Source organism: Dipodomys spectabilis, unplaced genomic scaffold, assembly GCF_019054845.1.
Source record: "Dipodomys spectabilis isolate Male_0828 unplaced genomic scaffold, ASM1905484v1 ptg000085l, whole genome shotgun sequence".
Classification (NCBI taxonomy): domain Eukaryota; kingdom Metazoa; phylum Chordata; class Mammalia; order Rodentia; family Heteromyidae; genus Dipodomys; species Dipodomys spectabilis.
The window spans coordinates 4,701,822-4,714,894 of record NW_024870762.1 but is presented as its reverse complement, the minus strand read 5'-3'; the positions used below and the strand labels follow the sequence as shown (position 1 = coordinate 4,714,894).

Here is a 13,073-nt window from a genome sequence, read left to right as displayed (position 1 = left end):
GGGGCCACCGGGATCGACCCCCACTATATGGGGGCCACACGACCCACCCCGAATGAATATATGGGGCCCACGGTGACCCGCCTCGAATGCAGTGGGGGAGCCGGCGTGACTCCCACAGCTCAGAGTCCGGCTGGTATTCCCCGGTCCCGCGTTCTCCACCACGCCCACCCTTCCTCTCGGCTCCTCCTCTTCTCGCCTTTTTCGGATCCTTGCGTGAAATCTGGCTCTGGCGTCACCTGTCTCCGGGCAGACGCGCCCGGCCCGGGTTAGCGGCGCGGGCGGCCGGGCGGGGCGGGCGCGGGCGCCCCCTGGCGGGCGGGCGAGGGGGCGGGGCCGCAGGTGCGCGCAGCGCGCGTGTGGGAAGCGGTGGCTCCAGTCCGCCCCGAACGCGGCGCTGCCAGGCTGGGATGCTGCGAGCTGGAGCACCTGCCTGGGACTTCGCCCCGACCGGCGAAGTCCACACAGGGGTAAATGGCTCTGGATCTGAGGGTCGGCAGAGAGGTGGAGGAAGTGGGGCGATAAGGGGTCTGGGGGGACCGTGCAAGTGCCGGGAAGCGAATAGCGAGACTCATAGAAGCTTAGGGCAGCATCCAGGCTCGCCCGCCGCCAGGACAGCGTGTGCTCCCCTTCCCGACGCGGGTGTCCGGCGGTGGGCGAAGGGCTGGGGCGGGCCAGGCTGCCGGGAAGGCCGGCTGTGCGTCCTGCGGGCCGCGTCGGGGAAGCGGGCCCCGAGACGCTTTCGCTTTCGCTCAGCTCTGGGCAGTGGAGGCTGGCAGAAAACAAGTGAGGGGCTAGGGACCATGCAAACGGGGAGCATGCAAACGGAGGGGGAAGGGGAGCCCCGGAAGAAGTAGAGATAGTACTTGGGAGAAAAGAAATTCAAGGACCAACTCATCCTGCACATCGTGATTGAAGCAACCCGGGATAACTAGCACCCCCGGCACGCGTAACGGGGATTTTGCATGAGTCGGTGTGGTTGTGAGTGATGTTATTCCCCAGAGGCCCAGGAAGACACTCTCCCCCCGCCCCCTCCCCGGCCTGGTCCTGGTGCAACCCTACTCAACCCCTGACGACTGTCATGACTGCTGAGGAACTTTAACCAGGCTGGGCGCACAGGGCGGGTGGTGGAAGTCCCCAAGGCTGGCGGGCTTCTGCTCTGACTACCACCGCCATTTGACGTGGAGGTTGGCTTGTTTATAGAGGAAGGGACTTTAGGGTGGAGTATGGGGTCTTTCATTCATTCATGGTAAGTCCACATATAGAAAGCACGCTGTGGGGGGGGGGTGTGCAGGGGGGAGGGATCCCTGCGGGTCAGAGTGAGGCATGGGGTAGCCAGAAAAGTAGCAGTTGGAACCATTCAGAAATTGGGAACTCTCCCTTCCCTTCCAAATAGGCAGTGGAAAGTAGAAAACAGAAAGCAGGGGAAAGTAGGGGGAAATGGAGTAGGGGGTAGACCTGGGACAGGCTTTCGTCCCAGGTCTGCTGTTAATTCAGTGTGAATTGGGGTAAGTCGTCTCTTCTCTATAACTCAATGAACTGAATAACTGAGTTAAGTTATTCAACTTAACCAAGTATCTTTAAGGCTCCAACCAGAGTGGGAAAGTGTCGCTTTATTTGCCTTTACTGTTCCTTAATTCTTTTCTTGACTTGGAATAAAAGCACCAACTCCCCAGTTCAATCTTCTCCTGGTACATATTTCTTCTCTGGACTGCAGAAATATTTACCTCTTGACCAAAAATTGCTTACGTGAGACTTTCATTTTAATCTATCTATGTATCCCTTGCTGCATTCCTTCTGCCTTGACTCCTGACCATGCTAACTTTTGTCCGCTTCTTTTGTTGAGTAAACTGAAAGAGCTCACTTCTGCACCTGCAGAATACAGCAGGTACAAGACCCAAACTTGTTCTCACGTTCATAGTGACTGGCCTACGGCACATCTGGGCACACAAAGCGCTCAGGAGGAGGCAGCCATGTTGGAACTATTTCACTAGTGCACACAAGTGTCCACCCTGCCTCACTCAGAGCACTTCTGCCTCCAGGGACCCCCACCCCCCCCCCCCCCCCCGTTCTCCTTACAGTGAAAGATTTCTACGTGGGGACAGTAGGGCTAGGATTCTGGATCATCCCTCATGCAGGATGAAGCAATGAAGTGGAAAGATTGAGAGAAAAAGTTTCTAGCTCTGGCCTACATTACTGTACGGACTTGAACCAGTCACCTCAGATTTCAAAGAGCCTTTTCCCTTCTTTAATCTCTCTCCCCGCTTTGATATGTCATCCTCTGTCTCTGCAGACAACCATCATGGCGGTAGAATTTGACGGAGGTGTGGTGATGGGTTCTGACTCCCGGGTGTCTGCAGGGTGAGTTCCATTGTCTACCATTTGCAAGGAAGCTACTGGCCCCAAATACATACTTTTTCATGAAAAATCTGGCAGACAGACCAGAGCTTTGAGAAAATGGAACAGACCTTTCCAAAAAGCTATTATAATGTCATGTTGGTAGGTGCTTGGATTTCTGAAATTCATGGAGGAAGATCTGTATGCTTTTATAGTCTGCCCCTGTATTGTACAGAGATGAATATAAAAGAATAGCATCTCAAAGGGACACAAGAAGCAGGTTGAGGGGGGGCTCTTCTTCCATATATGTTTAGAGATTCAAAGATGGGTTCTGTCAGGCAGAAGTGAGACCACTTTTTTGAACCTTGTCTTCCCCTAGCCAGTTTCATCACACGCATAATGAGTTATATAAGACTAGATTAGCCAGATGCCAGTGACTCACACCTGTAATCCTAGCTACTCAGGAGACTGAGATCTGAGGATTGTGGTTCAAAGCCAGCCCAGGCAGAAAAGTCTGTGAGACCCTTATCTCCAATAAACCACCAGTTTACTTGCCTTTACTGTTCCTTAATTCTTTTCTTGACTTGGAATAAAAGCACCAACTCCCCAGTTCAATCTTCTCCTGGTACATATTTCTTCTCTGGACTGCAGAAATATTTACCTCTTGACCAAAAATTGCTTACGTGAGACTTTCATTTTAATCTATCTATGTATCCCTTGCTGCATTCCTTCTGCCTTGACTCCTGACCATGCTAACTTTTGTCCGCTTCTTTTGTTGAGTAAACTGAAAGAGCTCACTTCTGCACCTGCAGAATACAGCAGGTGCAAGACCCAAACTTGTTCTCACATTCATAGTGACTGGCCTACGGCACATCTGGGCACAGAAGTGGTGCTGTGGTTCAAGTGGTAGAGTGCTTGCCTTGAGCTGAAGAGCTGAGGGACAGTGCCCAGAGTTCAAGCCCCACAACCGACAAAAAAAAAAAGACTAGATCAACATTACCTACATTCTATTCCATAGGACATAACTCTCTCAAGAGGCTTCATAAAGAAACACTAGTAAGAGACACATTTTTCTCAATCCAGTGTTTTTTGTTATGCTATAAAAAATTAAGTCTACTTTTGATTAAAATACTGACTTACCTGCAATGATTACTTTTTGCTCCCTACTTTAATCCAACCATTACATCTATACTATTCTCTTGTCAAATAAACTCAAATGTTGAGAAACATTAGACCAACTAACCTTAAAAATTCCTACAATGAGCTGGACATTGGTGACTCATAACTGTAATCCTAGCTATTCAGCAGTCTGAGAGCTGAGGATGGAGGTTCAAATCCAGCATGGTCAGGAAAGGCCATGAGATTCTTATTTCTAGTTAACCACTAGAAAACCAGATGTGGAGCTGTAGCTCAAAGTGGCAGAGCACTAGCCTTAAGCAAAGAAAGTTCAAGGACAGTGCCCAGGCCTTGAATTCAAATCCCATGACTGACAGAAAAAGAAGTGCCTACAACTCTAAGACTGATGGTTATTGGCTGGTTTCCCGCAGAGCAGCAGTGGTGAACCGAGTATTTGACAAGCTGTCTCCTCTACACCAGCGCATCTACTGTGCCCTCTCCGGCTCCGCAGCAGATGCCCAGGCTGTGGCCGACATGGCTGCCTACCAGCTGGAGCTGCATGGGTATGAAACTCCAGGTCCTGACCCCACCCTCTACTCAAGTGTGACCCTTGCACTGTATCTTGCTCCAACACCTCCATTGCTGCTTAACGCATTTGTGAACACCTAAATCTCCCGATACCAGCTTATACATCTGTAAAGAGGAGATACGAGTATCCCCCCCCCCACCTCCCCAGGGAGCTGTTTAGAGAATGTGAAAGCTACCATCCTAATATAATTAATCGAGAAGAACTTGATGATACAGATGAGCAAAGTATCAGGCAGTTACAATATGAGAAATCAAGGCCAATGGGACCAAAGTAAAGCTTATCTGCTTTTATCCATAAGGGTAGTCGCAGCAGACAAAGGAAAATTATGATTGGGAATTGGCTGGGTAGGGCTAAAGAAAAGAGGGTGGACACTAAAAGCTTCTTCCCGATTGGAGATGTGAGACTCTAGCTCTACTGAGCACATGGGAGGGGAACTGGAATTTGAACTGTTGCAGTTGGAGATTCAAGTATCACTTGGCAGGGATTATTGTAATGACACAAGAGGGTGGGCCTAAGAAAATGATACTGACCCTTATACCTAACATTTCCTTCAGATTGGAACTGGAAGAACCTCCGCTTGTTTTGGCAGCAGCAAATGTGGTTAGGAATATCACCTACAAATATCGGGAGGACTTGTCAGCACACCTCATGGTAGCTGGCTGGGACCATCGGGAAGGGGGCCAAGTGAGTCCCTCCAAGGCGCATGCTCTCTCTCCCTCTCTCTCTCTCCCCCTCCCTCTCTTAGTGTTTCCCCACTGCTCTTTATTGGGAGATGAAAGCCAAATGGTGTTGTAGCAATCAGGCCCATAAACACTTCCTCTGAAAGATGCCACGGCTTTCATGGTTGGGGCAGGAAATGCTGTGCCTTCACTGCACAGAGCAGAGACTCTCTGCCTATCTCAGTGGGAAGGATGGGCTGAGTGATGCGTTGGTCTGACTTGCTGGTTCTTCCCCCAGGTGTACGGAACTCTGGGAGGAATGCTCACTCGGCAGCCCTTTGCCATTGGTGGCTCAGGTAGCACCTATTTATATGGCTACGTGGACGCAGCTTATAAACCAGGCATGTCTCCTGAAGAGTGCAGGCGCTTCACCACAGATGGTAACTAACCAGATGGGGTGGAGGGTGCCTGGGGAAGATTTTTTTCCTTTTTTTCCTGAACCTTGGAACTCGAGGCCTGGGTGCTATTCCTGAGCTCTTTTTGCTCCAGGCTAGTGCCCTACCATTTGAGCCACAGTGCCACTTCCAGCTTTTTCTGAGTAGTTTATTAGAGATAAGTGTCTCACAGACTTTCCTGAATGGGCTGGCTTCAAATCGTAATCCTCACATCTCAGCCTCCTGAGTGGCTAGGATTACAGGAGTGATCCACTGGTGGGGAAGATTTTTGAACATGAGGAAAAGTGGAATATGAGGAACAAGAAGAAGAATACATAGATAGCCATTTTAATTTAACTTCCAACCTGGGACACTTTAAAAGGTGAAGAGGGACAGGACAAATGCTAAACTAGATGGGACTTTGGGACCATGAGACGAATCAGGACTGTTTGGAGTAAACCCAGTTGGGGTGTGTGGCCACCCTAAAAACCAGTGGTGTGCTGGGCTAGTTTGAACCAGCCTGATGGTTAAATATTAAAGGAGTTGCTTGGTAACTTGAACACAATCTTGGTAAGAGCATTTATACCACGGACACAAGCGGATCCTTTATATTATTTTCTTTCTTTTTGTTTTTGTTTATGTGTTATCAAAGAACTGAACCCACACAAACACTCAACCACTAAGCCACAGCAGATACTTTTTTTTTTTTTTTTTTTGGCCAGGGCTGGGGCTTAAATTCAGGGCCTGGGCACTGTCCCTGAGCCTCTTTGTGCTCAAGGCTAGCACTCTTCTATTTGAGCCACAGTGCCACTTCTGGCTCAAAAAAATTATTTATTTATTGTGTTTATGTGGTAGCAAAGAATTGAACCCACTCTACCACTAAGCCACATTCCTTGCCCTTCATTTTTTTTTTTTGTTTTTGTTTTTTGAAGCTGGCTTATCAACACACCACTGAATATGTCTCTCTGGAAGGTGGGCATTGAGGGGAACGTGGTGAATGGACAGGAGGGAAAGGAAACTATTTTTGAAGCTAAGCCATTCTCGCCTCTTCTCTTTGACTTGAATTCTCCTGTAGCTATCGCTCTGGCCATGGGCCGGGATGGCTCCAGTGGGGGCGTCATCTACCTGGCTACCATCACAGCCGCTGGCGTGGACCACCGCGTAATCCTGGGGAATGAACTGCCCAAGTTCTATGATGAGTGAATCTTCCTCCAACATCCCTTCCTCATTTGTAATAAACTCTCTAGGACTAGAAGCCGATGTGGTCAATGGGAAATAGATATCAAGGATGGGGCTGGCCTCCAGACGTCTGCACATTCCTTTTATTCCGTCATCCCGAGTCTAAAGCAGCTTTCACAGAGAAAGGAGAGAATAGTACACTAGAAGGAGAGCGAGTCCTTGATTTTTAAGAACTACAGACCATAAAAATTCTCACAGGGGCTGGGAATGTGGCTTAGTGGTAGAGTGCTTGCCTAGCATGCAGGAAGCCCTGGGTTCGATTCCTCAGTGCCATATTAAACAGAAAAAGCCAGAAGTGGCACTGTGGCTCAAGTGGCAGGGTGCTAGCCTTGAGCAAAAGAAGCTCAAGTTCAGTGCCCAGACCCAGAGTTCAAGCCCCAGGACTGGCAAAAGAAAAAGAAAAAAAGAATCTCCTAGGCTGCTCAGTGGTAGAGCACATGCTTGGAATGTTCAAGCGTCCTGGGTTCAGTCCTCATCTCTCTTTCTCTCTCTCTGTCTCTCTCTGTCTCTGTCTCTCTCTCTCTCATACACACATACACACATACAATATACATACATACAGATATACAGATTGACAGATGATATATAGATATAGATCTTATTCCTAGATTCAAAGATGAGAATATACAAAGATTAGCTGACATTTAGGAAGCTGTCACAGATACCTGAGAAACAAAGCTGAGTTCTGTTTCTACATATGTCCTACATTTCCTGGGTGTCAGAACAAATTATGAGCCCTCATTTTCCTCCTCTGTCAAAAGAAAATGAGTGACTCCTTAGATAGTTTATAGCTCCAGCATTCCACACCAGTTTGGTTACAAGTGAACAGTTAAATCAACAGATATATTCAACAGAAGTAGAAGTAGGATCTCAGGCTAGGCATGCAAATTCAAAATCCTGTGAAACAGTCACATTCCCTTGGAAGTGGGGGAAGAGGGCGAGGGGAAGGAAGGAGGATATATCTAAGCCTGCAAAGCCTGCGGTTTCTAGCCTTGCTGTTTTATTTTGAATTCAAAATAAATAATAGTTTAAGAGTGTCTGTCTGCCGCTGATCATCGCTAGAAACTCTGGACAGGATATGAAAAGCACGCATTCAAGGACTCCAAAAGCAAACAAGCAGCTGGGCTGGGCAGAGTCAAAACTGAAAGAGGCCATGGTCTGAGGCATCTCCTCCATGCTTTGCTTCCAAGTCCGCCTCAGGTGCAGACCTGCTGGTGGTAATGCAAGAGCTCAACCTCCAAAATGAGCACACGTCCTTGTAAGAGGAACCATGGAAAAGGAGGACCCCTGTGGGCAGAAGGTAGAGGAATCTCCAAAATGAGAGGCCTGGAGATAGGAACTTCCTGACTCTAGCTCAGAATCCCCTTGGAAGCTGAAGGCATGATGACATACCCTGAGCAGCGTAGCGAAGACTTGGAGAGCTGGAGACTTCAACTTATTAAAATTGGAAAGCTTGCCTGGCACCGGTGGCTTATGCCTATAATCCTAGCTACTCAGGAGGCTGAGATCTGAGGATCACAGTTTGAAGCCATCCCAGGCAGAAAAGTGTGTGGGACTCTTCTCTCTAATAAACTACTCAGATGTGGTGCTGTGGCTCAAGTGGTACAGTGCTAGCACAAAAAGGCTCAGGGACAATGCCCAGACCTTGATTCAAGCCCCAGGAGAAGCCAAAAAAATAAGGCTTAATTTATACCAGCCAAATAACTGTGTTTTTATCCCTTTTATTTCTCAAAGGGTTTATAACAGCTTACAGAGGTAGGCAGGGGTTTTAAAAGAATGAATTTTGGCAAAGGAAAAGCAAGGTTAAGAAAATAAAAGCGGCCAAGGGCTAAATCCAACATGAATATCTAACACCCACAACCAAAGAAAAGTGACATAGGGTAGTTTACACTGGCTCACAAGGACAGATAGTAAAATATTCAAGAGTTTAGAATGAACCAGGAAAAAAAAAACTTTAAAAAGTATTCAAGAATTAAGGCAGTTGTTAATAATTGGTTTCTTGATATTGTGTGTGGTGGAAGTATTTATACTGTAAAATAAGTAACAAGTCAGAACTTCAGTATACAGAGTGGAAAAAATACTTCAGGAGTCCAAGACAAGAAGACTCATTATAATAACTAGTTTAACACAGCGTTAGAGTGTGGACCAGCCTCAAGAAAGATGAGAAAAACAAGAGGTCGAGATTAAACCATTGTCCTTTGGAGTTCATATGATCATCTACTGTTAGTCTGTTTTTATTCACTATAATAAAGACCTGAGATTTGAAAAATGAGTGTGGTGGTGCATATCTGTTATTCAAGCTACTCAGGAGGCTAAAATCAGGAGAATTGAGGTTTCAGGGCAGCCTGGACAAAAAGCTTTCAAGAATTTGTTTCAGCCAATATAAAGCTGGGCATGGTGCTATGTGCCTGCCATCCATGCTATGTGGGAAGTATTAGTAGGATGGCCATGGTCCAGGCCAGTTGGAGCAAAAAGCAAAAATAAATAAATAAATAATAACTAAAGCAAAGAAGGCTAGGGGTGTGGTTTAAGTAGCAAAAGCACCTGCTTAGTAAACACAAGGCTCTGAGTTCAAACTCCAATACAAATAAAGGAAAGAAGGAAGGAAGGAAGAAAGGAAGAAAGAAAGGAAGGAAGGAAGGAAGGAAGGGAGGGAGGGAGGGAGGGAGAGAAGGAGGGAGGGAGGGAGGGAGGGAGGAAGGAAGGAAGGAAAGGGCAGAAGCATCTGCTTCACTCAGTAATTTTGAAGTTCCAGTCCAGGTTCACTAAATCTCCTCAATTTGAATATGACAACATACTTCACTATCACCGTTGCACAGGACAGAGAAAATCTGTTCCCCTTGTGGTTGCTGGAAAACCAAGAGAGATGGGACCACAGTCCCAATGTCTCCTTCAAAGGGCAAACCCTCAGAGAATCTAATTTCTTTCCTCTAAGCCCCACCTTCTAAATATCCCACCGCCTCCTGATAGCCCCATGGGCTGAGAACCTAGCCTTTAACACATGGATTTGGGAGAGTCATTTCATAACCAACTATAGCCTCTACTTAGAAAAAATAGACACCAAATTATCAAGACAACAATGCCCATTACACATAGTTATGCAACCCATAAAGTAATGCTAGCCACTCCACTCATGGTCTCTAGTGTATAGTGATTGGTTACATTTTCTGAGTGTTCATTAGATTAAGACACCTTTTAAAGAATTGTAAAATTTCGCCCTGCCTTAGTCCTACTTCCTTAGAATGAAAATCAGAAAACTCACTTCCTCTGGTTTTCTTCAAAACTAAGGCATAAATGTGGGAACTGATTCCCATCAATCAGATTCAACCAACTGGGACTTCAATCCAAAAGTGAGTCACGGGAGGAAACAGGACCCAACCTGTATTCATGTCACTGGGAAAAGCCAGTGGGGGGAAAAAAAAGTAGCAACTGGCTTTTGAAGAAGCAGTGGTTAAAAAGGAAAATTTCTGCCAGGATGGTGGCTCACGCCTGTAATCCTAGCTACTCTGGAAGCTGAAATCTGAGGACCACTGTTTGAAGCCAGCCTGGGCAGGAAAGGCTGTGAGATTCTTATATCCAATTAACTACCAGGAAACTGGAAGTAGAGAGCTGTGGCTCAAGGTAGCACAGCACTGTCCTTGAGCAAAAAAAATCTCAGAGTCAGTACCAAGGTACTGAGTTTGAGCCCCAGGACTGACGCACAAAAGCACACACACTCAGAGACAAACTTCCAGTAACAGAAACAATAATCATAATTACTCTTACTTTCTTCTGAGAACTTAGGCGATTGTCCTTTTCTGTTGTTTCTCTCATGAGACCCAATTTTGGATGGGTAGTTAGTAGCCTAAGTCCTTCAGGTCCAAGGGAAGAACAGGAAGCAAGATCAGATGGCTCTGTTTAACTTAGTACAAGAACCAACAAGAGCAGAGGAGAAGAGCAGAATCTTCCACAAGTGACTATTTCACAGAGACATTACCCCAAAAGAAAAAACACATTTTAGACATGGAGGGCATGAAACCCCCCAAGGTTTTCTAATCCATCCCATAAGATGTGTATTAGGATTCTGACCAAGTGACAAAGTATTTTTTCCTAATTTATTCTATTGTTTTATAGGTGATATTCAGTGAGTTTACCTTTATATAGGACAGGCATTAAGTACATTTCCTTTTGCATACTGTCATCCGTTTCCTCATTCTTTCCCATTCCTCCTTCCCATGTCCACCCATGAGTTGTATAGTTCAGTCTCATCAATGTCCAGTGCACTCCACTGCGGTACTTTTTCACCCTTTCCCTTGGATTCTGTGGCCTCCTCCCACCCTCCCACAGATGTGCACGTGAATACACCATATATAAGGTAAAGAATACAAAATGACAGGGTATTTTAAACTCAGAAATAAACTGGTTATTAAATGTGCCAGAAGTGGAATAAACCAAGAATATACGTTTATCCTTCCTGACACCTGTGCAGCTAGAATAGTGTTTCACCTGAAAAAAAAAAAGCATCAAGGAAAGTTAAGTTCCTAGGGGGAGGTTCTATTTTTTTCCATATTTTGAGTTTGATATATATGATAGCGCTCTCATTAATACAGAATTTGTTAAAAAAAATATATGAAGTATATGAAATGTACCTAATTGGTTCTAATTTATTTATTTTCTTTCTTTTTTCTTGTCAGTTGTGGGGCTTGAACTCTGGGCCTGGGGGCTGTCCCTCAGCTCTTCAGCTCAAGGCTAACACTCTACCATTTGAGCCATAGCACCACTTCCGGCTTTTTTCCCCCTGCTTATGTGGTGCTAAGGAATCAAACCCAGGGCCTCACGCATACAAGGCAAGCCCTCTACCACTGAGCCACCTTCCCAGCCCTCTAATTTATTTTCTATAGTGAAAGGTTAAACCTTTGGTGCCACTTAGTGGTCAAATGGTTAATGGCTGTGTTGTGAGTTTTGGGGTTTTTTGTTGTTTTTTGTTGTTTTGCTTTTTTGTCAGTCATGGGACCTAAACTCTGGGCCTGGGCGCTGTCCCTCAGCTCTATAGCTCAAGGCTAGCGCTCTACCACTTTGAGCCATAGCACCACTCCAGCTTTTTCTGCTTATGTGGTGCTGAGGAATCAAACCCAGGGCCTCATGCATGCAAGGCAAGCACTCTACCACTGAGCCACCTTCCCAGTCCTGTATAGTGAGTTTTGAGGGTGAAAAAAAAAAAGCATAGCTTTACAATTTTAGTATTCTTAATTTAGGAGATGAGTTCAATGAAGGCTAAAACAAAAGAGAATTTTCAAAAGCAACTAGTCACTTAGTTAAATCCAAAGATGTATGAGAATGCATATAAGCTTTACTGTCTCAATAATCAGTATGACAATAAAACAATTTAAAATAAATAGAATGATGGGGGGGATTATCAAAGCTCCTCCCCCATTTACACAGTTTACAGTGGATTTCATTGTGCTATTTCCACACATATATATAATGTACATTGGTCATATTCCTCCCCCATTACCTGCTCCTTTTCCCTTCTTTTTTCAGATTGCTACCTCATCTCAAGCAGTTCTGTTTTTACTATCATGCCATAATCTTAGCATTTTTAAGTCTAGGGTCCCTGAATAAGCAAAAACAGTTCTTACGAGTTGTGTTTTTCTCATTCAACATAATTATCTCCATATACCTCATTTATCCATTCATTTGTTGTTGGACAGCTCAACTGACTTCATAGCAATAAACAAGTATTTGCAAGTATCTCTGTTGTATGTTAATTTACAGTCCATCAGTCATAGAATGGTATAGCAGTATTATATGATAGTTCTTTATTTGGTGTGTTGAGGACACTCCATACCAATTTCCATAGTGATGATACAGATTTATATTTCTACCAACAGTGAGTAAAGGTTCCTTTTCCTAGCCACCCTCCTTCTCCATCTTTATCAGCATTTGGGTTTAGTTTTTACCTTAATTTTTGTTTGTTTGTTTGGATGATAGCTAACTGGGGCAAAATGGAATCTCATTGTCATTTCTATTTGCATTTCTCTTATTGGCTAAGGATGTTGAATATATGCCTACATTTTTGGCCACTTACAATTACTTGGTTTGAGAATTATATGTTCAAACAAATCAAATAGATTTAGTACAATTTGTGAACTAAATTTTGGTGTCTAATTTTTTTTGAGCTCTTTACATATTCTGGATACTAATCATTTGTCTGGTTTTCTCTCATTCTTTGGGTTATTTCTTCAGTCTGTTCATTGTTTCCTTTGTTGTGAAGGAACTTTTTAAGTTGATGAAATCTCATTTGCCAATTCTTTTTTTTCCTTTTTTGCCAGTCCTGGGCTTGAACTCAGGGCCTAGGCACTGTCCCTGAGCTTCTTTTACTCAAGGCTAGCCCTCTACCATTTGAGCCACAGTACTACTTCCAGCTTTTTCTGTTTACGTGGTACTGAAGAATAGAACCCAGGGCTTCGTGCATCTTAGGCAAGCATTGTACCAAGCCAAATCCCAGCCCCAGGAAATTCTTATCTTCAATTATCCACTAAAATGCTGGAAGTGGACCTGTCAAGTGGTAGAGTACTAGCCTTGAGCAAAAGAAGCTCAGGGACAGTGTCCAAGTCCTGAGTTCAAGCTTCATGATGGGAAGAAGGAAGAAGGGAAGGAAAGAAGAAAGGAGGAAGGAAGGAAGGAAGGACGGACAGACGGAAGGAAGGAAGGAAGGAAAAG

The 13,073-nt window shown here is 45.1% G+C and overlaps 1 protein-coding gene across 1 annotated transcript; it reads left to right on the top strand.

Moving 5' to 3' along the window:
• Positions 1 to 345: 345 nt before the first annotated feature.
• Psmb9 (proteasome 20S subunit beta 9) lies at positions 346 to 6,387 on the top strand. Its single transcript, XM_042684327.1, has 6 exons — positions 346 to 467; positions 2,291 to 2,358; positions 3,882 to 4,013; positions 4,594 to 4,723; positions 4,997 to 5,138; positions 6,208 to 6,387. Exons 1-6 carry the CDS (start codon positions 408 to 410, stop codon positions 6,333 to 6,335), a joined length of 660 nt encoding a protein of 219 aa, XP_042540261.1. The 5' UTR covers positions 346 to 407; the 3' UTR covers positions 6,336 to 6,387.
• The last annotated feature ends 6,686 nt before the right edge of the window (positions 6,388 to 13,073 follow it).

Bases quoted from the DNA above. Each gene is read 5' to 3' on its own strand.
- Psmb9 (XM_042684327.1), top strand. From the start codon at position 408: ATGCTGCGAGCTGGAGCACCTGCCTGGGACTTCGCCCCGACCGGCGAA. The intron at 468-2,290 runs GTAAATGGCTCT...CTGTCTCTGCAG, and splicing joins CCGGCGAAGTCCACACAGGG to ACAACCATCATGGCGGTAGA. The intron at 4,014-4,593 runs GTATGAAACTCC...CATTTCCTTCAG, and splicing joins TACCAGCTGGAGCTGCATGG to ATTGGAACTGGAAGAACCTC.